The following is a 25,188-nucleotide window of genomic DNA, read 5'->3' on the forward strand; positions in this document are numbered from 1 at the left end:
AGGTGCACAGTTTTGCAGCGCTATGTACATATTCAAGAATAAACAAAGATTAGGAAAGGTTACGGAAACGTGTTAAATATTGCACAGTAATGATGACTGAATGCAGTGGGTTGAGGATATTTGGACAATAAGAGTAATGGTATTACACAGTGAGGATACTGAACAGTACTTTCGCTAGCATCTAATTTCTGGGTTCATGTGTGTATAGTTGCTTAGTTTCACTCCATGATTTGTAGTTGGAGAGGTGGTCTGTACAGACCCTCTGGGTACTCTCCATGCACTAATGGGTGTTCACCTGGTGTGAATTCCGGTAAATGTTTCCAGCACTGCTTTGTTGATAATTAACAGAAGCAGACAGTGTAAAGTAGCACCTGTTATGCCCGGATTGACTGAACCCCCAAGCTTTGGGCTGTTTCTCCCAGAGGTCCTGTCTAATAATCAGACCACCACCACGTTTTCCTCCTCAAGGACCTCATAGCATGAATGCATGCACTTGTCTGATTGAAAGGGAATGTGTCAGAAACATGAATGTGCCCCTTGTCTGTTTGCAGCACTTGTATTTAGCAGTGTTTCTTAAAAAAATGATCACCAGTTTAGTTCTTTCAGTTTACAGGTACATATTAACTTGACATTTAGTTGAATAGGATGCATGTGTTTTTGTTTGTGCACATGCCCGTGAATGCTACTCGGTTATTCCTAAGTGGCTATGAAGACCGCTGGTGTGCTGTGTCCATGTCTTCAAATATGTGTGTGTGTGTAGACAGAGAGGTACAAAGAGATGGGGAAAAAAGAAAGAAAGTGACTGACAGCCATGTTTTAAAATTGGGGCAGTCAGGCCTGCTGTGTCAGAATCTCCTGATGCCCACTCGGCACATCCCTAAGCTGGATAACCTTGGCAGGCAGATTGGGGTCAGTACTATCAAATCAGATACATCACTCATACACACACATAAACATACACTCACCCCATTCCACAATACAAATCACTTTGACATATGCATTTGGAAAAGGTAGATATGTTTGCATTGGGATAACACACACCCGCACTCTAGTCCTGTGACCCACAACAAAATAATCTCTCTGGATAACTCCAGACAGCTATGGATGGGCAAGGGAGTACAGTTCAAGTTAAATTTTGGTTTTATTTAAATTGGCATAAACTAGTTAATCTACTTCTCGGCTATCATGAGGAGAGAAAGCAGTGTGGTGATAAATGTCCAGATGTAATCATCTGAGGTTTAATTAATGTCCTCTCATTCGAAAAGCTAAAAAACACACTGAAGTGCTGCGTGTCTTTATGTGTGTGTGTGTGCGCGTGCGTGCGTGCGTGCGTGTGTGTGTGTGTGCGTGTGTGTGTGTGTGTGTGCGTGCGTGTGTGTGTGTGTGCGTGCGTGTGCGTGTGTGTGTGTATGAGACTGCGAATTAGACATTAGGGCTGCTAAAAACAGCACTCTTGAGCTATTGTGTTAGAAACTCAAACCATCAGCCTGGAAAATGAATTAAAAGGTGGCTTTTTCAAAGATATTTAGAAATAGAAGTACAACGTCTCATAAGATGACTGGAAAATTGAACACAAATATTTGTTAACTAATCACGGTAAAACAATGTACAAAACAAAAATCTATAAAAACAAAATGTTGGTACTTTTCATTACTCACCCTGTGATCACAGTCCTCCACAGACTTCATTGGAAATGATTCAAATAGTTCATCTGTAACAAATAATTGCCTTTTCCCAATAAAATGCGTACATTCGTAGATTTTAGTAGGCCTTTCTGACTAACTAGCTTCATTCAACCCAAACTGATGCCCGTGTAAAGAATGTCGGTCTCTAAAGTGGCAGGTTGAAGATGTAACGGAATAATTAGTGGATAGTGCCACTGACACAAAAGATGGATACTTCCATTGTATGGGCCTCAGCAATGAGATGAAAAGAATGTCAACCTATTTTTAAATGTCACTGTCTCTTTTTGTTCTGAATCCCTGCTCTACTTTGTGCCACAGATCTAAACTGGGTCAACATCACATGTGGTGCCCCGGTGGGCTCTTCAGTGTGTGTACATGTGTGATTGTGTGCATGTGTGCGAACATGTGTGCAAGTGCTCCGAGCCCTGACTATGTGCATCTTAGCATAAACCAGCACTTGGGACGTGGTGTCTACAGTTTGCCTCGGGTGAATCCCAAAGGTAGCTAAACAGCTATGAATTCATTTTTTCCCATCTCACTTTGTGTTGTCTACACAATATCTACAAATTGTTTAAGTCTGTTATCATTGTTACTTTTAGAGAGAGCGAGCTCTGGCTAGCGATGACACTCACACTCTCAGTGTGTCTGGTTTGCATCCATAGTGTGCTTCTTCATTCCATGTGCTTTGCTGTTGTGAACTGTAGTGCAACAGTGAGACGGGGATTGCCTTGTTGGAGCTTTCAGATTAATAGGCACTGATAATAACACACACAACTCACAGCGCTTTTGTCCTTAATGAAGATGGATCTAGCTGGGCCTGGCGGTGCACAGGCACTTGGGGTGGCAACCTGCCAGTCACAGCCAAGTGACATCTGGGAACAGCTCGGTGAAAAGGGTGGGATGGAGCGTCACTAGAGAGTACAATTTCATAACATTATCATGTTATATCATAATCCATTGTTGGTGGCTCATGAGATTAATGTCGGAGCCGGCAGTTATCACTCTTTTTGTTTAGACTTAATGGTCATAGTGAATTATTCATTTCATTTCATTGATTTGCAGTGCAACTCACGCTGACAAAGTTGACAGCGCAGGTTGACAGATAGTGAGTATATCTAATCTGACTGTGAGGTTAGGAAGAATGGGGAAGGAAAAAAAACCCCATTAGAAACAAGATAAAGTTATGTGTTGTATAAAATAAGGCTTTGCCATTTGTTTGGTGCGAAATTGACTGAATAAAACAGAATAAATATTTTTGAAATGGTTAACATTGGTTAAGGGATGGATGCCAAACTGGGTCAAGGGTTTAATCCCCGTAAGATATTAGAGCTCATTAGACTTTGGCTGCAACCAGTATTTGTGTGAGAAGACAGGTGGGTGCTAAGGTCACTTCCTCTGGCAGCCATGGCAGGCATCACAGGGCAAGCATTGATGGGTAGTGGCATTGCCTCCTGTTGCATCAGTAATAATGAACAGTGACAAGCTCTCCACAGCCACAATAAATCACAGGCCACACTGGAGACACTGAAGACCAGGCTGGGAGCATGCTTCTCTTCAGCGCGGTGTCAGTGTTGACGAACAGACTGACTCGGTGGCTAGCAGCAGCCTATCTCTATCGCTCATTCACAGATGCTGCACTGTTATCGCACACAGTCGACCCCCTTCAGGTATTCATGTACTCTGGTTAGCATGTACAGCTGTCCCTCAGGAATATTGGACTCTTACTGACTGCTTTATAGGTACTGTGACTTTTTAAACAACTACTACTGTTGGAGAAATAATATTAATAGTCAAAGCATATACTCTAGAGATGAGGAGGTGTGTGGGTTGGGGTTTGTGGAGAGTTACATCCAAGGGCTGATACTGAAGCAGGAAATAATGTAGAGGAGTGTCTGTTGAATAAAGTGAGAATGGCTCTTTTTTTTCTCACTCCCCATTCCCTTTGCCTTTACCTCTTTGGCAGCCACACTAGCCATGTTTGATATCTCTCCACTGTGTTCTGCAGCTCTGCAGATTCCCTTGTCTCATTTGCATTCCCTTAAAGCACACTTCCATTAAAGTCTCCCCCTGTTTTTTGTCTCTTCCCTCTTTCCTTCTGTTTCTTCAAATAGGTCTTTCTTCACTGGGTTGCTCTTTTGGAGAGAGTCTTATTCCCTGTTGACTACACAGCCTATCCCTGCTCTCCCTGAGTCAGTAATCAAACACATTGGCCCTAATACACAGGCCATTACAAGAGCTCTGATGTTCCATCTGCACACAGACGGCACAATGGTGTCATTATATAAACAGCCCTGCTGCTGCAGCCAGCAAGATACTACCACACCAGAGCTTCGCCCTTAACTGACCTACCCCAGTAAATGGAGGTGTTGGGATGATCTGACCTGAATGTGCTTGTGTAGCTGCTGCTAGCTTAACAATATTATCCATCCTAAATTACTGCTCTCGTGTTAACATTACAGGAGGCTATCATTTCTCACTATGGTCAAGCAAGTGGGCTGCTCAGCATCAATGCAAATGCAATAAAATCAGGTTGTTGTGTAGGAATAATATCTAATGCTATTATGTTGTCGTTGCTAGCATGCTAGCTTTACCAAAAAGGATTAGGGAGATTAACGATAGGCCCAACTGAAGGATAACAATGAAGAGGTTGGGAGGGCAGCGGTTTATTCAAGGTGCTATCAGATGTTAAGTGTACAGAGCTCATATTGTACTTTGTGGAAAATGCCACAATTCTTATGAAATGAAATGAAAATTTCATGATTTCCTTTTCTTTCGAATCACTTTTTCTCAATAAAGCAAAATTCAATCCATTCAATTTAAATAGCACTAAAATTAAGAGAAACTCTTTGTCAGTACCAGATTGATATGATTGCATGTTCTCTATTAATTTTGACATGCAGATGTAACTGTTAAGTCCAACTTACCAATTGGGCTAATTTGGATAATCATTTAATCATTAAATTTGACTGTCATACCTCAGCATCTTGGAAGACAGATTTGTCAGTAGAAGTACAGACTCCCACTCAGCAAAGCTTGATTGCAGATGGTGGCGGTAATGATATTTCATGGTATGTCTGGTACATTTCGAAAGGAAAAGTAGGATAATTATATTCACTTTGGCGAGTGATTAGTTTTATGGAGGTGAAGAAGTAATTAATGAATTCCATCTCATCCTAATTTATTGTTACACTTCCTTGTATGGCTCCCTCTTGCCTAACTCAAGAGAGTACAAAGGAGTATCGAGTGTGACAAAGCTTCGGCACCAATGAGTCAGAGGGAGAATTACTTAGAGGCCCCCAGGCAAAGCACAGGTTTTTGTCATTCTTTGCCATCTCATCATACTATACACAATACGGCATAGATAACCTCTGCAAATAATACTTTCCTCTGAAATGAAGTGCCTGCCTTGGACATGACTGATGCCAAACCCAAGCAGCGCAGAGTAAATACAACATGTATTTGTTTTCAATTTATTCCAATTTAATCGCATGTCTTTTTGAACTGAATTTTTACTTGATTACAAATATTTAATGCAGCAGTTTGCATCACTTTCTGATTTGTAAGTGAGTGATTGCCATTCAGTTTCGCACGCTCGGCTGTGTCGGTTGCTAGGAGGCAATCATTTCCTTCATAGCGGGAGCTTTGCTACTGAACCAACTATTTGTTGTTGAAGCATCTGAGGCATAAACATCAATCCTAATAGCACGGGAAGCGCTTGTGCTTCATCATCAGATGGAAAGACTTCTCTTTGCATGAAGAAACTGACCGTCATAATTTATGACTGTCAAATCTTTAAATCAATCACGAGTGTTTTCCCAGCTGAATAAATTTGTGTTTGTGTTATCGTGATCCCCGCGTCGCCCCCCATTGCCCTGCATGATTTTGGCTTGTTCTCTCAGCATACCTCATTTTCGAATGCACTGAAATGCTAATTAAGATGTTAGGAGGTCCCAGAACACTTTATGGGTACAAGCTATTTTTGGAAACCTCAGAAAATTTGCTTTAAAAGCTGCAGCGTTTGTTCAATCGAGTTGGAAAACTTTCTGCCGAGGCGTTGGCCAGTCACACACACACACACACACACACACACACAAAGTGATTTCACTCACACTTATCATACTTGTCTCCTCCACCTTGATATCAACTTCCCTTTTGTGGGAGAAAACAGGAGAGAGAAAGCCTGAAGCTGTAGCAGCTCTGAGAGTTGCACCAGCTTTTCTAATTATGCAGCAAAAACTGTCTACGTAAACTCTTTGTTCTTCTGTCTCTTGATTCTGGTCAGGTAATGTTACTAAATGCCTCTTTCTTCTGCACAGAAATGATTTGAGTGATGGGGTTAACGGGAATGGTTCATGTGACAGACACACACAGCTTTTAACATTTCCCCCACTCTGCACTGAAAGGACTTGTGTCACCCTGTTCTTGATGAGCATGTCTGCCATAGCAAACAGATTCTAATGATCATGGTGATTATCGTAATGATCCAATAGAAGTGGATAATGAGGTTATTTGCTTTGGATCAAGGCGGCCTGTAAATTAATAGCTAAAGAAACAGAGTGTAGCATGTGAAACAAGATAGCAGATCTGTGCACTTAAATGTAAATCTGCCGCGTTTGTCTTTGTGTTAACACAAGCGATCGCCATTGGCCCGGCTTTGCTTTATTTGTCATCCTCCTCACCTTTACACCAGTGCTCTGAAATTGCCGTCCACTCTCGCTTTTTGTGGGTTCCAGTCTCACAGGGATATGATGTTCTGCTCTATTAGAAGAGAAACAGTGATGATAATAATGGTGGATGTGATCAGTGCAAAAGGGCAGGCTTTGGCCTCAGGCATGTAACATCCTCCAAGTAGGGAGAGCACAAAGAGACAAGACACCCATCTCACACCCTCCAAAGAGTCCTAACCTTCTTCCACCCAGAGGCACGCTGACTCATAGACACAAGCAGAAGAAATACTTTCCCTTTTGCCTTTACTCGTCCATTTTTACTATTCCTTTTGCTGTTCTCACTTGGCTATTTTCAGCTGTTTCCCCTCCCATTCTCTAGAATTTATTCTCCCTGTACAGAAAGTCATCCTTCACTTCCCTTTCTCTTTTTGTTCTTTATTTGTTAGTTACTCGGTCTGTGTGATGCTTCCTCTCTTTTCATTTCTTGATCACCTCATTCCTTTGTTTTGTCATCTCTTTTTGTCTCATTTCATTCACTTTGGCCTTGCATTCTTCCTTTATTTCTTCCATTCTCCCTCCCCATCACACTGAAAATGAACATTTCATAATGCCAGCTTTCTTTTTTGTCACAAAATAAAACCAATTTATCCACCCAGCTCCCTCTCTCTCTCTCCTTCTCTCCCTCAATCACCAGCCTTGCCTCCCTCCTTGCTCTCTTTACCCGGCCCTCTTCAGAGACCACAGGAGAGCTATTGTTGAAAAGCACAGAAAGAAGCACAATCAAAAGAAACAGGAGAAAAGACAGATTTTTCTTACACTGAAGCACAAATGTTGGTAGGAAAAACAAATGCGTGTCATTGCACTGAATGGAATCACTTTTTGACCATCAATGATAAAGCGAGATTGGGGATGAGGTGGGGGCTGCGGGATAGCTTGAGAGTAAATGCCGTGAGAGCTGTGGAGCTGAGTAGTACATTGCATGTCTATTGCTGTTTGTTTACTGCTCTTCTACTTTTTCTTTGTCCCTCCTGCCCTCCCTCTGAGCATGTCCTTTTCTCTCAACTGCTGATCATAGAGGGTGGTCACACAACACTCAAATTAAGGCACAAGCTGCATTAGTTCAGAGGTTGTGTGTGTGTGTGTCTGTGTGTTGTGCATACAGTGTATGATAGAAATAAACGCTGGTGCAAAGAACAGCTGCTGTGAATGTGCTTGCCACTCAGTTCTGCTTTTATTCTCTCTCCCTCTTTGCTATTTGCTCTCTGCATCTCTCTCTCTCTCTGCCTTGCTTGTACTCTGCGATATCCAACATACTAATCCATGCAGCGACACCCGGGCAGGTTGTGGGCCCGCATTGCCACTGGGGAAGAGGTTAAATATCAGAGAAGGTCACAAAGAGGCGGGGCTGGAGAGGTCGAAGGAAAAACCAAATCAGCGATGATAAAGAGAGGGGCGAAGCCGCTCACGCCCTGCCGTCTTTGCTACCAGATGAAAAGCACTGCCATGCCTGCGTGATGTTGTGTGTGTTGACATATTTAGCAGGATGAAAAGCTTTGATAAATGAAAAATGCAGAGACTTTTATAATCCCAAATGTCTGTTTTGTATTCTAAGTTCAGGTTTATAATCAAGATTAGGATTACATTTATTTTTGTACAGATATACACATAGTATGATAAAAATTTCTCTGAACTATTTGAGGATGTCACATAGTCTGCAATATGCACTAAATCTGTCATCTTAAAGATTTATCACAATCATGCATTTTTATGTTTGATCTTTTGTGTGTGATTAAGCGAGATTTATTTGCTTGCATTTGGAAAGTTTGGCTCTAGATTAGGATTCGTTTTTTTTTATCTCACACAAATATGTGGAGCTAAAACTGTCACATTAGACCATCGACCACAACATTAAAACTGTTGAAAGCCAAAGTGAATGGAAAAGTTGATGCTCTACATCTGAATGTTACATTGACACATCCCAGAAAGCTAAAAAAAATGGAGCAAAGCATCCTGCTCATGGTGTTGGCACCACCAAGCTGGAAAATGCACTCATACTGCAAAAAAGTGCCTGAGGAAACCCAAGAAATACAACCAGAAAAGCCAAAGCACTGATCCCAAATCCAAACTCAACAGACCATACCATGGAGCAAAGCCATCCATGATGTCCCCAAATCTACTAGAGCCCCAATGCCACATACTGCAGACATATCTTGTATCCAGACCCTAATAAGTCACAAGTGTGTATTCTGGTGGTGTTCTTGAGTGGACTTAAATAATATTCAGCATGCGTTATGCTATGTGGCTGATTGGTAGCAAGAGTGAAGTGCTGACTGTAGGTTAGTTGAAACTGGTATAGAGCACAGAAAATGAATGGAGTCAATAAAAGCTCCATACAGTATCCCAGCGTGTGTGTGAGAGAGCATGTGTGTGTATCATGCAGTAAATGAAATAAGACAAAGCAACCGGCTCCCCACTAAAACAAACAAACACTCATACAACACAAAGAGATGTAGACCAATCTGTCTGCTCCATCAGCAAACTCAGCAGGGGCAGTGTTAGCTATAACGATACCATCTTTACTGTTCTCTGCCTTCTAGCCCCTGAAGGGGCAGAGCAGGCTCCACTGTCAAAAAATCAGAGCTCAAGTTCCAGATTGTGATTTATTTCATTAGGCAAATGAGATGTGTGAGCCCCGCAGCACCGCTGACTGAGTCACCGCTTTTCACTGTCTCGATTTGTATGCACGCCTGCAAACACAAACACACGCACACATAGAGAAGACATGCATTTTTCACGTGAAAATAACTCTGTTAACAGCCCCAAAACATATGTAGCAAGTCTGATTCAATCAAGCGTCCAAACACTTGAGAGTGATGAGCTGGTAGTGGCAACAGCTGTTGCCAAGCCATCTTGCACAAAATGGCCTCCGATTTCCCAACTGATCATTCTACCTGACCACCACAGGGGGAGCCTCTCTCCTCTCCTCTCCTCTCCTCTCCTCTCCTCTCCTCTCCTCTTCTCTCATTTAAATGCTGTACAGAGAAGAAAGAATAATTTCCTTTTTCTTGACGTATGCACATACAGAATTTTAAGAGGCTCCTAATTCCGTGTTTTTTCTTTCCGCTTTGCCTGCAGGTTCACCCTCAAACTGGGTGTAAGCTGAGGAAGTGCCCCCCAACTCACCTGTGCCTGCTGACCACCTCTGACCACCTAGACCAGTTCCTTACACTTCTCGGCCTCAAGCATGGCTCTTGCAGTCTGGATCGTCTTCACTTGTGCTGTGGCTTCCAGCAACATTGCTCCATCCTCACAGGGTATGTAATATTAAAATCCTCTAGTGTTGTCTATATCATGACGAGTGCACATGTGTGCATCTGGATTCAGAATTTATGCATTAAGATTCTGTTTTAACTCAACGAGCCAGCTTAGACTGTTTTACACTCCGTAAGCTCCTGTTGGTTTCACCGTTACTTGTAGCCGGCCTGGCCTGAGGTTACTGCAAATGAGGATGCAATATTTATACATGTGATGAAGGTTGTAAGTGTATTGACTTGCTGACCAGGCTAGAAAAGCTGCACTTCATTAACTGAACTCTCTCTACAGGAGACAGAGAGAGAGAGTGTCTGAGCAAGGTGGATGTGAGAATGTCAATAAAATTTCTTGTCATCTTGATGTTAGTTGGAGCGTGGCAAGAGAATAAGGGGGAATCCGTGCATGTAATGGTGCCATATGTGTGACCTCCTTGAATGTGCCATGTACCATAAGATGTTTCGTTTTGTGTCGCATGTGCGCTAGCTGTTGTAAGCTTGGCAGCAGGTGACCTGGATGGGATGAAGTGATGCTGGAGGGTGTTGTGTATTTGTTGGAAGATATGTATGAGGGAAGGAACGGGAATTGCAGGGGTAGGCAGCGGGCCGAGGAGGGAAAGGAGGGGCTGCTGGGTGTCCTGCTAGTGGCCTGCCACACAGACAGCAGCACACCATCTGCTGTATGTTCTCCGTCAACTCTGTGCCAATGAGCCGCTGGGTGATGGACAGCCAGAATGAAGAGGAGGAGCTTAAGGACACATGGTTACCGCAGGGAGGAGCTAGCGATGAAGAAAGTGGGGAACAGTAAGGTGTGTTTTCATATTAGTGCTGATATCAATATTGGATTTAACATTTCCCCAGTGAAAGCTATGATTGGACAGGTGTGGCTCTAATTTGAGAAGATATTCTTTTTTCTCCTTTGGTTGCATCAGATCTGTGTGGCCCATGTTGTATTCCATTAGGCCACTGGCATCATGTTGCTTTGTGTTTTACTTGTGGGTGTATATATTTGTATGAAAATAAGCCTCCACCTATCTGCATGACCTGGCACTCCGGGAATAGTAATAATACAGCAATAATCAGTCACAATCACTATCAGCGCACAGACAGAACATTTGGTTGGATGAAATTAAGAAGATTTTTTTTTTCTATTGGAATCAGGCACATTGCACATTTACATTGGCTCATGTTCACCCACACTGTTTTGGTGCACATAATTTTGGCAGTCAAATTTTGGCTGAAATTCATTCTCTCTTTTATAGTGTGACCAGAGGAGCAGGAGAGAAAAAGAAAGGAGAACAAGGGAAGTGGAATTTAAAGGAAGAGCGCAGGGTTTTGATGTGATGAGATCTGCTGAAATCCCTCTTAGACTAATCAAAGCTCATTTGGAAACCTGCATGATCATCACACATGGCTTCACAGTCTAATGTGTACTCCCTGCTCCTCCTCCGTGTCCCGACTAATCTGCGATGCTTTAACCTCACTCTGCTCCTGGCTGCACATTCTAATATTTACCCTTAACACACACCCATTTATTCTACTCTGGAAGTAGCTCTTTAGTGCAAATGTTCTTAACCAGCATGAGCTTTGTACACGTACGCCTCACATAGTGAATATTTATCCCCTTAAATCACTGTGCAGTTTTTCATTTGTCTTTGAAATCCAATGGCTGCGTGAGACAAAAGACAATATTTTCATCTGTGAATACAAACTCATACTAACACAAGCAAATAAAGTCATAATCATACTGGCATATAGAAAATCCCTCCACCCCTTTGTCCCGGCAGTCTCCCTGACAGCCTGACATGCGTACCTTGACAAACAGAATGTCCCGCTGATTCCGCAGAATGCTTGAGAATGTACCACCCTTCATACATAGTGCTGCTGATCTGAAAGCCCATTAGGCTTGCTTAATGTGGCAGGCATTGCAGGCAGCTGCGCTGTACGTGATGAAGCCCTGACACAGAACTTTCATTTAGCACAGTGTAAAGCGTTGCTGTGTGCATGTGTATTCGTATTTATGTGCACCAGTGGTGGCAGGAAGACCATTACAAGGCTATTTGTAGGTCCTTTCAGTCTGCAATGTGATGGGTATGAATTTGCAAGCATACAGTATAGTGCATAATGTGCCTGTATGTCCATGAGTGCATGGTGATGTGTGCATGCGAGAGTCTGTATGGATCTTTGTGTTTATGTGAGAGTGCTGACATATCCAGATAGATGTGCGTATGAGCCTTTTTGTGTGTATGTGTGCGTGTGTGTGTTTGTGTGTGCCACTCATACCAGGATGGCAGTGCCAGCTGACTGGTTGAATCTGTTCTCATCTCCCCTGTATTTAAGCCTTTGCTCTCAGATCAGTCGTGTGGAAAGGCCCCTGGTCCTTTAGTGCACACGCAGACATTTTTATCTGTCTTCCCCTCCTCTGCCTGGCTTTTTTTCTTCCCTGCCTTTTCCCCTGAACAGTAGCTATTATTTAAGGATAGGGGACTAGCTGTTTTTACACATCTTCTCAACAAAGTGCTTAGTCTCTCGACTGTTCTCCAAGGGTGACACAATGTTTGAATGGGGACTGTTCTCAGTGTATGCTTTTGCTTTCTGTAATGCGGGGCTCGGTGTTTTGTTTTGTTTTTTTGTTCCATGGAGAGTAGGGCTGTTCGATATAACGATATATATCGGACGACGATATAAAAACATCTATTGTTTGTTTCGTGGTGTCGCAAAATAAACTGTTTACGGCAATATTTTTTCATGGTTTTGATGGTCACTGTAGTGGCTATATTAATTTCTTAAAGTTCTCTCTTTCTCTTATATTTAATATAACCACACACAAGCGCCTGTTTTTATGCGTTGTGCTTAGCAACAAGACGGTAAAGCCATCGCGTGTCCGCTTGTTTATTTTCCACATAAACCTTTCACAATAAAGCTCAAGATCCTGTTGAGACTTTTCAAAATAAACTGAATCACGTGAAAGAGTATGCAGAGTATTTACGGATGAGAAGCAAAAAAGAGCCCACAGGTGCTAAAAAATAAACCTTAGACTCAAACGTTAGAACAGGCGTTTCCCCGCAGCACGCGGTGTAATTAATACTTACATACGTTACAACTTGTGTCTAAAAATGTATAGTTTCATACATCGTTAAAACACTCGACTCCAGGTACACGACGCCCAGCTGGAAACACTTCACGCAAGTCGAGCCGAGATTCACAGAATTTACAGAAAATGTTAAATTTTTGTGATTTATATCGTTATCAGGAGGATACATGTCTTATATGATATGGATATGAGCTTTTGGTCATATCGCACAGCCGTAATGGAGGGCTACATAAAGAATTCACTATGCTGTTGCAAGACAGATGCTTTTTTTTTAAATGTCTGAGCTGACAGTTTTTTCCAGGTCCAAATGTTGCCATATCCTAAATTTAAAAGTGGGAGCAAAGATTAAAAAAAAAAATGAGTGAGTGAGGGTCTTAAAATCCAATATTGAATTTGCACAGTTAAAGACACGTCTTTCAGTCCTGCAGAAATATTAAAATTGTAATTTTAAAACAGTGACCTACTCATAAATTCATAAGAGCTGACTCTGACAGGCTTATGCCAATAATATCTTTAGAGGAGGCAATAAAAGAGTGCTACTAACACATAGCTTTTTGTCGCCGTGTACTTTCCTAAACAGCATGTAACTTTGAGGCTTCACAAGCAGCATTTTGTATTTCCTTATTCCCTTCATTTTGTTAACTCACAGCTCTACACTTTTCGCTTGAGTATATGTCAAGCAGAGCACTGAATCTGAATTAGTTGAACTAAATCACTGAATTAGTTGATTAGATTCAGTTGCATTTAAATGAGTCCATGACGGGAACATAGTAAAGATCCTTTCCTTGTTGAAATTAATTCTGAATGCAATTAATTTGCATTCATAAATACTTTTAGAACTACAAAGGCGCTGAGAAAGTGCATCACTCACCAAAGTCAGCGCTCTACCTCAAAGATTTGAAGAAAGTGATCGACTGCTGTGACAAAAATGTATTAGCTCTTCCTTTTGCTTTACTTCAAGTGTCACTACAATTATCATAGTGGTTTGTATGTTCTTGCTCATATGTAGTACAGTACCCACTCGCTATTTTTATGGTCATATTTAAGCACTCACTGCACATCTTTGTGGATAGAGATCTGAGACATGAAATGAAGAATATATATCTGTGTGTGTGTGCGTGTGTGTCTAACACACTTGTTAAATAGCCTGTCAAAAAACAAAAAACATGTTTTAGAAATCTGTCAAAAACCTATATATTTACCTTTCTATTTATTTATTTATTTATTTGGCAAATAACACATTGGACTTCTGTGTAAGTGTAACATTCAGTCACTAAGACAAATTTTCATCTCAGGAATGCAAATAAAAAATGGCATCTTAATCAAAAAATCATAATGTGCTTCACATTTTTTCTGCTTTTTTGTAAAACAGTAAATTTGAAAATTCATGGATAACAGCAATAATTACATTTTAGCATTAAAAATATCACTTTGATTAAAGACCTGGTGTGTAATAGTGGAATACCTATTACAGAAGCAAAAATGGATTTGGTAATTACGAATACTGTTTGTAATTAATTTAAGCAAATTAATTTAATGCAGCTATAGCGTATATATATATATATATATATATATATAGCTATCTATCTATATATTCAGCCAAGTACATTTGTTGTTTGAACTTAATTCAAAATTAGTCTCCGGTGTTACCTCAGCTACTATCCTGGCAACTTCAGCATAGTTTAATGTAATTATTTTTTTAAGGTGCCTCTGAACATAATTCAGACAGTGACTGATTACATGAGCAACCACACTGTAATTGGAAAAACAGAATTTCTTAGAGACAGGCATGTTGTATCCTGTCAGGTTCACATTGCTCCTGCTTGCAACACCTGGTACTTTGCAGTGATTTATTATTTGTAATTAATTCTACACGGTAACTTTGTTGTTATGAATCTCGATCTTGTGTATTTCACATCCCCGAGTTCACATGGGAAGGATGCTCAGTAGAAGAGTACAGTTACTAACTTTGACCAATTCTCCTTTGACACAAATATTAGTTGCAGGATCACAGAGGCAGTTGACTATTGCTGGACTTAAATGACATAAATAATAAACTATAGAGACAAGTTCATTTCTAATAGCTTGGATTTTTATAGACCAAGGCCATCCAAACTGCATGTTGTGTGTTCACTGAGACAAGCAAATGCTCCCATTTTGTCTGAAAATGACCTTTGAGTATGCTTTAGCGTGGCTTTTCTCTTTCATAAAGCTGAAATCCACAGCCTTTACTGACACTAATTGCTAATCTAGTGGCTTGTGAATATTGCATATCATCTGGATTTTGCAATAAAGAGCTGCTCTAAAGCCTTTTTTCTCCCTATTCTCTCTCAGTGCCCCTTGTGTGTGTGTTTTCAAGCTTTTGTTGCTTTCTCATCTTATTTGCAACAGTCAGTTCTTCTCACTTCTCTCCTCTCATTTTCATCCAGTCTCTCAGCTCCCCCCCCCAAACCTTAGCTATTATACCCCCTTTTTGCGCTGTGATATACTTCCCCGCACACTCCCTCCTATCTCTTTCCTGGCCTCCCGTTCTGTTCGCCCATCACCGTTTCTGCTCTCCTCCTTTTTAAACTCTCAGCTCTCCCCATCACTCGACCCCACTTTCTATCTAGCTTCCATCATTGAGATTAACCCCGCTGCCTCCTGCAAGCCACATTTTCCTCCTTTCCTTACCCTCTGCCTCCCGTCCGTTAGCAGCGCACATCTCTCGTCGTTGTTATTCGTTTCTCTTCGCCTCTTTCTGCCTTCTGTCATATCTCGTTCGCTACCTCCCTTGCTCGCTCCCTGGTGCTGAGAGTTACTGTGCTCTTCAAAGCCCTTGGCTGAGAGCAGTAGATCACAGAGAGGCCTGTGTGAGTGAAAGGTTAATGGATGGCCTTTGAACATATATTGGGCGTTGGGGGGTGGGTGGGAGAAGGAGGGACTGACGGGGCGGTGTGGCGGCGTGTTCTTTCAAACCTCACTTTGAAGATGACGCACGCCGCTCTCATGTGCTTGTGACTGTATACGGGGTTGTGCCTTTTTGTTTATTCATTCATGTTAGTGTATGTGTGTTTGCGCCCATTTTGTTTGTGTGTTTGTGTTTGCTTGTAGTCGTGTGTATGCAAGGGCATGTTAGTTTGTGTACATTGATTTGTGTACTGCAAACAAGCTTCTACATCAAGGATTGAGTACTGTGTTCCTGTTTGTGCAGTCGCGTGATAGCTGCCTCTGTTCTCTCCGGGCCGTGGTGTGTAACTTTGAGGCTTTGTAGCCGTACAGGACTGCATGTGTGTGTATGTGAGACGGCTGGTTTGTGAACATGTACAAAGGTGTGTATGTATCAAGCATGTTATGTGATTAAGAATGTGGGCATTTGCTTATCTCGTGTTCTGTGGAATGCAGAGTGATAGTTAATAGCAGCAGCTTACGGCTGGAAACCAAGAGCAGAGAGAGTAGAGAAGTGAAGAAAGAGAGAGCTAGATCACAGCAGAGAGGGTGGCAATACAGTGAAAGGGAGTAAAGGAGGAGAATGGAATTGAAATGAGAAACTAGAGGTAAAGGGCTGGGAAGGAAGGTGAAGCTAAGAGGTGGGGAGAATGAGGGGAGTGTGTCGGGGACAAGTAAAGGTAAATGAGATAGTTTCCAGGTGGATGAAATTAGATGAGGGATTGAGGGATGGTGCGAGGTGAAAAAGAAAAACACAGAGAGAGGAGGAAACTCACAGTGTTACTCATTACAGTGCAAGTGAATACAATGGCTTGTAAGTGTAGGAGGAATATTTTAATTCATGCTGTAGCTATGAAAACATGAAAGTAGAGGAGCACACAAAATCCTCCGTGCTGTAGTTAACCACATAAGTATACTCGCAAACAGATCGATCACCTCATAAACATGCAGAGTGAAAATACACTCAGGCACACACACTGTCCAAGCGTCCGGACCTTTGGCTTAGTGTATAAGGAGGTTAATTAAGTGTCTAATGCAGCAGCGGGGCCGGGCTTTGACACTCATCTTTCCTAACAGGTCTCCGGTTGCGACTTACGACTTTTTCAAATCCACACACACACAGACTCATACTTGCACACACCTTTTTTTCTGACAGCACTCCGCACAAGCTACTCACTCCGTCTTCCCCTCTCTCCTCCACACTTTGACTTTCTTTTTTCTCATCACTTGCTTCTGCTCTTCATTTCCTCGCCAACTTCCCCGCTTTCCTCTCTCTGCTTCTCTGTCTCTACTCCATTCCTCCCTCATCCCTGTGGCTGTTTCCCTGCAGCACCAGCAGTTTTACTCCAGCACAGTGTTTATATGAATCTAGGTCTGACTCACTGTCTGCTGGCCTGCCTCCTCTGATATGTGCTGGAAACATAGAACAGAATAGAGTTGTGCTGGGCCTGTAGCACTGCTCCCTTCCCCGGGGAGATGGAGGATATTTTACACCCGGTGAATCTCCTACTTTTTAGGCAGGCTGATTTTTATTTTGGGCTATGCCGATTCCTGTTGAGGCACTTTTATTGCATAATTAGGCGCCAGGGCTAGCAATGAAGTGGTTTGACAGTATGAGCACGTCCCGTCTCGCCTCCCTCCTCAAGTTTGTGTGTATGTTGTTCAGTGTCTCAGCGGTTTTTTTAACCACCCGTCTTAATATCTATGCAATGCCTGCTAGTTCCCCCCACAGCAAAGTTTGTCAACGCACAGAGCGAGAGAGAGTTCTTGAGGTTGAGGATGGATGATGGGTAGAGCTTGTGTGCATTTGCCTGCGAGAGTTTGTGTGTATGTGCTTGTCCGTAATTGCAAATGCCTGAGTGTGTGTTGTGTGAGAATGTAAGTATCCCGTTTCCAACAGGGGCACATTTAATTCTCTTATGAATGATGTAATGTTATGGGCTATGTTGTAATTCAGTTCTGTTAGAGGACGGGGCTGCTGAGGAGAGAAGCTGTCTTATTGAGCAGATCCCAACAATAGGAGGCCTCCTCTCCCACGAATCTGTCTGCCTCATTTCTTTTATGTCACTGACCTTGTGCCTCCACAAAGAATAGTCGTTATGCTCATCTGCTGCCAGCACTTTGTTTGAAGGTTTCTATCTTTTTCCATTGTTACCCTGTCTCATTTGCTGTGCCATTCCATTTCTTCCTCCTGTGTGCTTGTGCGACTCAGCTCCATCACAGTGGATGTGTGTCATTTTGGCACTGCTTTGTGTTCTGACCTTATAGCAAGACTGGTGACTCCCTATACAGTCACTCCTCATCTCATCTCTTCTGTCTCCTTTGCCTGCAGCAGACAGGCGGAGGAGTCAGAGATGAGATAGCATCCTAGCTTTGAGGCCAGCATTTCTCCCTCCCATCCAAAGTCACACACACACATGCACACGCACTGTCCCACAAGCTCAGGCTGCCCCCACCCCTCGCACCCTCATGTTAGGCCTTTAGGTTTGTCTCAGCATGTCACTTTGTCACAACTCCTCAGCTTGAAGGCTGCCTGGATGTGACAGTTCTGGCCACATCGCCTCAGCCTGTCTGTGGTGACAGGCCATGCTCCAGTGAGTCATTACGCTAACTCGCAGTGCTAAGTGAGTCGCTAAGATGCAGCACTAAGCTGATAAGGAGCTCTAGAAATTGGTTGGGATCAGCTGGAGAGGGATCCCCATCACTGAGACCTCTCAGTTCTGTCCAATGACTGTAAAATTACTTGTTCTTCCTCGCCAGCTTTACTAAAGAACTAACCTAAAACTTATGAGGGAGTTAGCTCTTTGCGTTAGCTCTAATGCTAAGGGTGTTTTAATAATACCACTGGTATATGTGGGCAAAAATAGGAAAATGACCTATATAACAAGAAACCTCCCCACTACTGGACAAAATGTTTCCAGTTCTATGCTTCAGTGCTAGGCTAATGAGTAGTACTGCGAGACAGAGAGGCTAAAGGGGCTGATCATATCATCACAAAAAAACACTCTTCCAAAAGCACACACCACGAGCCACAGAGCTCCACAAGTATATTCTCCTGTTGTGACTCAGTCGCATACTTGCTGGATACCTCCAAGGCCAAACTTTCACAGAGAAAGACACTATAGTTTCTGTGAGAGCCTCAGTGATAATACATCCCAAGGTCAAACTGTCTGAGGTGGTGAAATGAAGATGCTTTTATGTTTGAAAGCACATCGCTGCTGATGAAGACAAATCTTTGTCTGTTCGTACAGAAAATGTAAAATCATTTTGAATGCCACCTGTTTTAGTCAGTACTGACATAACAGACCAAACATTTTCTCTTAACTTTTCTCAAGTGTTGGGCATGGCTCTGGTTGCAGGTAAGATTTTCTTATCGCTCCTCATCAGTTATATCGGATTTGCGCGCAAAGTTGTTATGTGCACTGCAGCTACAGACGTAAGATTAAGAATAGATTTAAAGACTAACAGCAGTAGAGAGCATATGAGCATGCAAAGTCTAGATTGACTTGTGCAAAATTATGTTCTTGTCTGATGGTTCAAGCATCTATCCACCCTCAGGCTTTAATTACTGTGTGAGGATAATGAGTCAAATCCAATCAGTTCTCTCTGTTGCTCTTAATTTGTATGGAGCTTCTATTTGAAGCCAACCGCTTCAGCCCTTCACACCAGCTGCCCTGGAGTGACACCAGGGCTCTGGCTGTGTGGCTGTGTGTGTGTGACCTCTGTCACTTCCACTCTGCCACATCCATGAAAATCAGCTTGTATAATTACTGAATTGGCCCATTATTGGTATGTGTAACAATTGGTAGCATTTCTTGAGCACGGTGGCTGTTAATGCAGTTTTATACACCACAGGAGATAAGTCATAGTCTTACTGCGAGGGATTACATCCAAGTATACATATGGCTGCTGCAGAGAAAGTCACTCCATTCAGCTATTATGAGTCTGACAGACAAGACTAAATGCCCATGTGTGTTATTGTGTGTGTCTGTGTGTGCTGGCTAAAGAGACCCTGAAACCTTAATGGATTCCTGCAGAGTGAAGGACAATCATAGCCCATGGCCAGGCCAAGCTTATCCTCTGCTCATCTCATCTCATCTCAGCTCAGCTCAGAGCCAGCCACAGCTCCAGCTAGGCCTCAGGCCATCTGGCTGGCACGCTACCACATACACACACCCTCTCACACACACATAGACACTGAATCCATCCCTCAAGTTAAGATCCATGCTTGTTGTGAATACACCATTCAGAAATTTCTGTATGGATGCAAGATGAATCCTTCTGTATATCTAAACTTTAAAACCCACCTTAGAACTGCAACTTGTCAAAAAGTGGTTGCGTTGCTCTGAATTATGTCGGTGTGAAATATGATATATTAATGACACAAGCAGAGATTTGCAGGGGTGCTAGAAATAGGATAGTTATCTAGCTGCCACACTGAAATTTACTGGCTCATAATGGCTGTGCTCAATTAAGGCTAAATATATGCTGTAACAGCTGGGCCGGAGAAAGTTATACCTGGGGAAAAAAGACAACGGATTTAGGTCCATACAACAGTCTCTGCATAAATTTGGTAATGTTTCATAATCAAGTACATATCATTGTGATTCAGCAGACTTTTGCCTAGTCATTGACTATATAAAGTGTAACTGTAAGATCTAAGTGAGACATCCCACATAATGTTTCACAATTGTATAAAGCTTATGAAAGGTACATTGTTGAGCTTTGTGCAAAAAGTTCTGTGCCAATGTCTTGAGCCTTTATTATTCACCTTTTTGCTACAATACAACCTGAACTGTCTTAGGCAAGCTTTCTTGTATCTTCTTTAAGCAGTGTTCAGGAATAGTTTTCGAGGCTAGTTAAAAGAAATTCTAAGGTTTTTTGGGGGGGATGTTTGCTGCCTTTTGTTCTGTTTTCTGTCATGATGATGCCATCCTGCTTCAATAATGTGGCGGTCTGGGCTCTGGGGAGGTCAGTCCATAATTGATAGTGTTCTGTTGTACGTTTGTATGTGTGTGTTTTTCTATCCAGATGTGTTGCCATTGCCAATCAGTTGCTTTCCAGATGGTGTTGCATGGTGATTCAAAATCTAATGGTACTTTTCATAATTTCGTCAATTTTGACAAGATCCCCAAACCCCAACTCCATTTCAGGCAGAGGTGTCTACACTACTGCATGAAATAGAGCTCAAAAGCCTCCATTAGCCTTCATTGTGTTTTACAGAAGGTTGTGGACACTCACTGTTGCACCTCTCTCCTGACCTTCCCTGTACATACTGATCATTCCACTGATTTTCAGTCTAGTTCTTGTGTTATGTGGCGTACCTCGCCTCTTTTCCCTGTTTTTTTTTTCCCATACCAACTACTTTTTGACAGGTGTCTATTGAGACCTTTCCTGATAAAGGCTTAGTGAACTGTGGATAGAGCCCAGTTAGTTAGTTCTGCCAATTCATTTTTTTCCAATGTGGTCAAATCTTTTTAAATCAGGAGATAAGCCAAGTTGTCTGTTTTGTGTGGACTCAACACGTTCATTCTTTAGTTAGTTGCCTTTTATATGCCTATAAATTATTCATAGTGCAATATTAAGTGCCTTTACAAACAAACAAAACTAAATTCTTTGAAAAGGGTGAAGGACTAGACTGAAATTGAGAAAATAGAGTCAGTGTCCAAATTAAAAGTTTGAAATACCATCAGAAAGCCTGGTGCTCAAGACCACTTTTAACAAAATTAGAAAAAAGTCTGGCTTCTTAGAGGCAAAATATAAAGAAATGACAAGTGGCTCAAGATGTTTACACAGTACTGTAAATATATGCACTTCTTTTGAAACTCTGCTGAAGAAATAGCTTAAAGGAGATCTTCGCAGCTCAGTGGCAGTATATGGAACTGAAAAGCCAGAAATGCTGTATTTACCATTTAAATTTGCTTGGTATATAAAGTGTGGTTAATGAGTGAGCTGCTGCCTCTGGTAGGGACTAATATTCTTTGCGCCAACCTACAGTGTAAGCTGACTAAGTGTGATCACTCCTGGTGGCCCGCTTCACTTTTACTTCCCTCTTGGCTCATTGTAAGGTTATAATCACTGGCCAGCTGTACACTGCTGCGTATTCACACCACAGGGTAGTTAAGACGACAAGGCCACACACTGACACTACGCATTGTATCCCCACTGTGACACAAGAACTCTGTGTGTATGCATGGATGTGTGCAAGTGTATGTGTGCTTGAATGTGATCTTGCATACTCGTCTGCACAGTGCGTCTGCGTATGTGCTAATTTGCTTCTGTGGGTCTTGTGCGTTTGAGTGTGGACTTGTTTGTCTGGCCTCGCCTGCTGTTTGCATCTCCATGTGCTTTAATTAGTATGCGCTTTTGCATTTAGGCCTTTGTGATTTGGCACTGGCACTGTATTCTGGCGAGGCATAAAAGATTTGAAGTCTGTCTGTGCTAGTCATTCAGCCTTAATGGCGTTAGTTACACAACTGAACTGAAGTCCCTGCTGCATAAATGGGTGGCATTTAGAAATATGAGCAAGTCTGATGGCAGTGAATCATGTAGCACAGTGCTGCAGAGCATGTCTGGGATGACTGACATTGACATTGACCCAGATGGGCACTCCTTCTGAATGGACAGTGGCTGAAACTTAAGCACTGCTAGCTCAGTGTCAGAAAAGGAAAACAGCCCTGCTCTGTGGGTTTCAGCAATAAGAATAGTGGGGGAGAGGGGCTGACTCAGTGCCCTTGTCTGCTGCTGAGCCTGTCTGGCAAGGGGAAGCGCTATATAGTGAAAGCCTTGGTTTATAAAGAAGTTGCACCCTGTTAAAGTACACCTACCGCCACTCTGTGTAGATTTCACAGGATTCCCACCAGCTGGGTAATATGTATCATGTCCTCCTTACTGACACTGCAAAGGAGATCTCGGTCAAAGCCTTCTGGTCCTTCAGGACAGCGGACAGCTCCACACCTAGCTATCTCTGAAGCAGCTCCAAATCTAAGGATGCCATTTTCCCAAAAGAAGTTTTAAAGTCAGTTCAGTACCACGGATAGCAGCTCTCACAGGGCCTGGCATGAGGCTCACAAAAGGAGCGCTGGCTGTCCTTCAGTTTCACTTCCAGATCACTCACTCTACTCCTGTCTACTTCTGTTCAGTCTCTGTGCCCCTGCCTCCACCTGCACTGTAAAGGAAGCTGGCAGCCTTTTTTTTTTTTAGGCTGAATGGAGAAGCAGTTGGAAAGGTATGCAGTTATGGAGAGAGCTGGAGAGGCAATGAGTGTCTCTCTCAGCACCTCTTTGCAGGCCTCTTTCATGCCTCTCAGCCTGGCTCAGTGATTAACCCTGAGTACCCCGCTTTCCCTGCTGACCCTTCTCCACACAGAGCCGCAGCAGTACATTGACATGCCTCTCAGACAGCTGATTACCAGCAGTGGGTGTGGAAATGGTGTACACACCAGTGTTGAAAATGCATACAGATGCTCTCTGTCTCTCTTTTTTTTTTTTTTTTTACTTCTTTCACCTCTATTTCCTCTCTTGCTCAGACCAACATTTCTGATAGGTAGAATACACTGAAAGATGCGAGAAAGTACATTGGGATGAGTATGATAAGCTGCTGTCTGGCAGTGTGTAGGAGTTTGTTAACATTTGAAACTCTCACAGTTTGTTTCACAAGTGGTGCAGTATCTCATTGCAAAAGCTGGTATGTCTCCAAATCCTTCATGCCAATATGTGGAAAGTGGTCGGCCAGGCTGTGCATCAGTAGCACTGCAAAATTACCATTCAATGAAGGCAAGTCAATAATGGCTCGTTTGTGTTTTACATGAGGACAGCAGGAACCACTTTCATACCACCTGCTCCTGTCAAACATGCATATATGATTTACAATTACACGGAACAACGAGGTGCCTCCTAAAAGTGTATATTAAGGTTCAATGAGTTATCAATAACTTTGCCTCTCTCTCTTTCCTCTCCAGCTCTGAGCCGGTCAATGATGCCCTTCGGTTTGATGCGCCGGGAGCTGGCGTGTGAAGGCTACCCGATCGAGCTGCGTTGCCCTGGAAGTGATGTCATCATGATTGAGACGGCTAACTATGGCCGCACCGATGACAAAATCTGTGACGCAGACCCCTTTCAGATGGAGAATGTGCAGTGCTACCTGCCCGACGCCTTCAAGATAATGTCACAGAGGTGACTATTGATCTGTTTAGATCTTGTGTGTGTGTGTGTTTGTGCAGAGTAAGAGCCCGGTATTGGCAGAGGAAACAAGATTTTATTTCACAACACAGTTCCTCTAGATTTACTTGCTTTTCCTCTTCAGATGCACAATTTGGGCACCTTGTGGCAAATTGTAGATCTTTGTTGTAATAACATTAAGTAAAACCAATGTCAAACTGAGGCTTTCCTTAAATGTCATTTAATGTTTCATTTTTATTTAATTAAGAATACAAAATGACAATAATTGTAGCAGGTGGCACAATTTGGGAGGAAATTGTTATCAACTAACTATTCTTAGTGACAGCTCTTGCTAACATTATAATGAAGTTTGAGACTATACTGGTGGAATTGTTAGTAAAGTAACTTCCAACTTTAAGTACATGAAAGAAGGGGGGAAAAGCATTAATATTTGAAGGAAGTTTAGTTGTTTAATGTGTGTTTGCTCCAGGATTTTATTTACTTCTCTTCACTTAAAAATAACTAACAGGCAATTTGCCGGGGGGCACTTGAACTTGTGCATTCAAACGTTTCTTTTGGGAAACACTGAAGTCAGCATACTTGACTAACGCTGCTGCGTCTTGGCAAAACTTTTATTTGTATGGAATTGTGTGTGTGTGTGCGCGCGTGAGTGTGTGAGTGCGCTTAGTTTCATGTATGCATGAGAATCTATATGTTTATTGCTGGAGTATTTGTAGCGCTTCCTACAGCTGCTCTCTGTGTTTGTGCTCAGCATCTGCTTCCTTTTAGCTCAGATCAATGGAAGCTCTCTTCCAGCTATCCATCACGCTTGTAATGGAGGCACAGGGTGCTAGCTTGAGCAAGGGAGGGAGGGAAGTAGTAGGGGGTGGAGGAGAAAATTGAGGGGGTAAAGGAAGAAGAAAGACTTGTAGAAATGATAGGATGATAGAGAGAGTGCAGCAGAGATTTGAGATATGAATGGAGAGAAAGAGTGTGCAGTGGGGAAATGCTCAAAGCTGGATAGAGAAGGATTATGTGGTGAGAATAACTAAGTGCACGTGCGTGTGGATGTGTATCGTTTCTCCTGTGTGGATGTGTTTCTCGGTGTGTGCAACCGTGAGAAGGCATGCAGCGATGCGGTTTAGATGTAGGTATTATGTGCATATGAATGTTTTCCCTGTGCGTGTGGTGTAGAGTATCTGCCTTAGCCCCCCTCGTCCTTCCCTGTTCTCTCACCTCTAATTGCTCCCACTCACAATCCCCCAGGAGAGGAGGTCTTACGTCACTCGCCCTCTCTCTGCCTCTTCCCTCCCTCCATGCTTCTCTGTATCCTTCATCCCACTTCTC

At 42.6% G+C, this 25,188-nt stretch overlaps 1 protein-coding gene across 2 annotated transcripts in view; it reads left to right on the forward strand.

Annotated features, from left to right (window-relative positions):
* The window catches only part of adgrl1a (adhesion G protein-coupled receptor L1a), a 96,232-nt gene that overhangs the window by 28,229 nt on the left and 42,815 nt on the right, over positions 1-25,188 (forward strand). For both annotated transcript variants that reach the window (XM_005745365.2, XM_005745366.1), the window contains exons 2-3: positions 9,488-9,666; positions 23,643-23,856. In XM_005745365.2, the coding sequence (XP_005745422.1) occupies positions 9,597-9,666; positions 23,643-23,856 (284 nt within the window). In that variant the 5' untranslated portion in view covers positions 9,488-9,596. The remainder of the gene's footprint in view (positions 1-9,487; positions 9,667-23,642; positions 23,857-25,188) is intronic.

Source organism: Pundamilia nyererei, unplaced genomic scaffold (genome assembly GCF_000239375.1).
Source record: "Pundamilia nyererei isolate P.nyererei 1_Seehausen unplaced genomic scaffold, PunNye1.0 scaffold00158, whole genome shotgun sequence".
NCBI lineage: Eukaryota > Metazoa > Chordata > Actinopteri > Cichliformes > Cichlidae > Pundamilia > Pundamilia nyererei.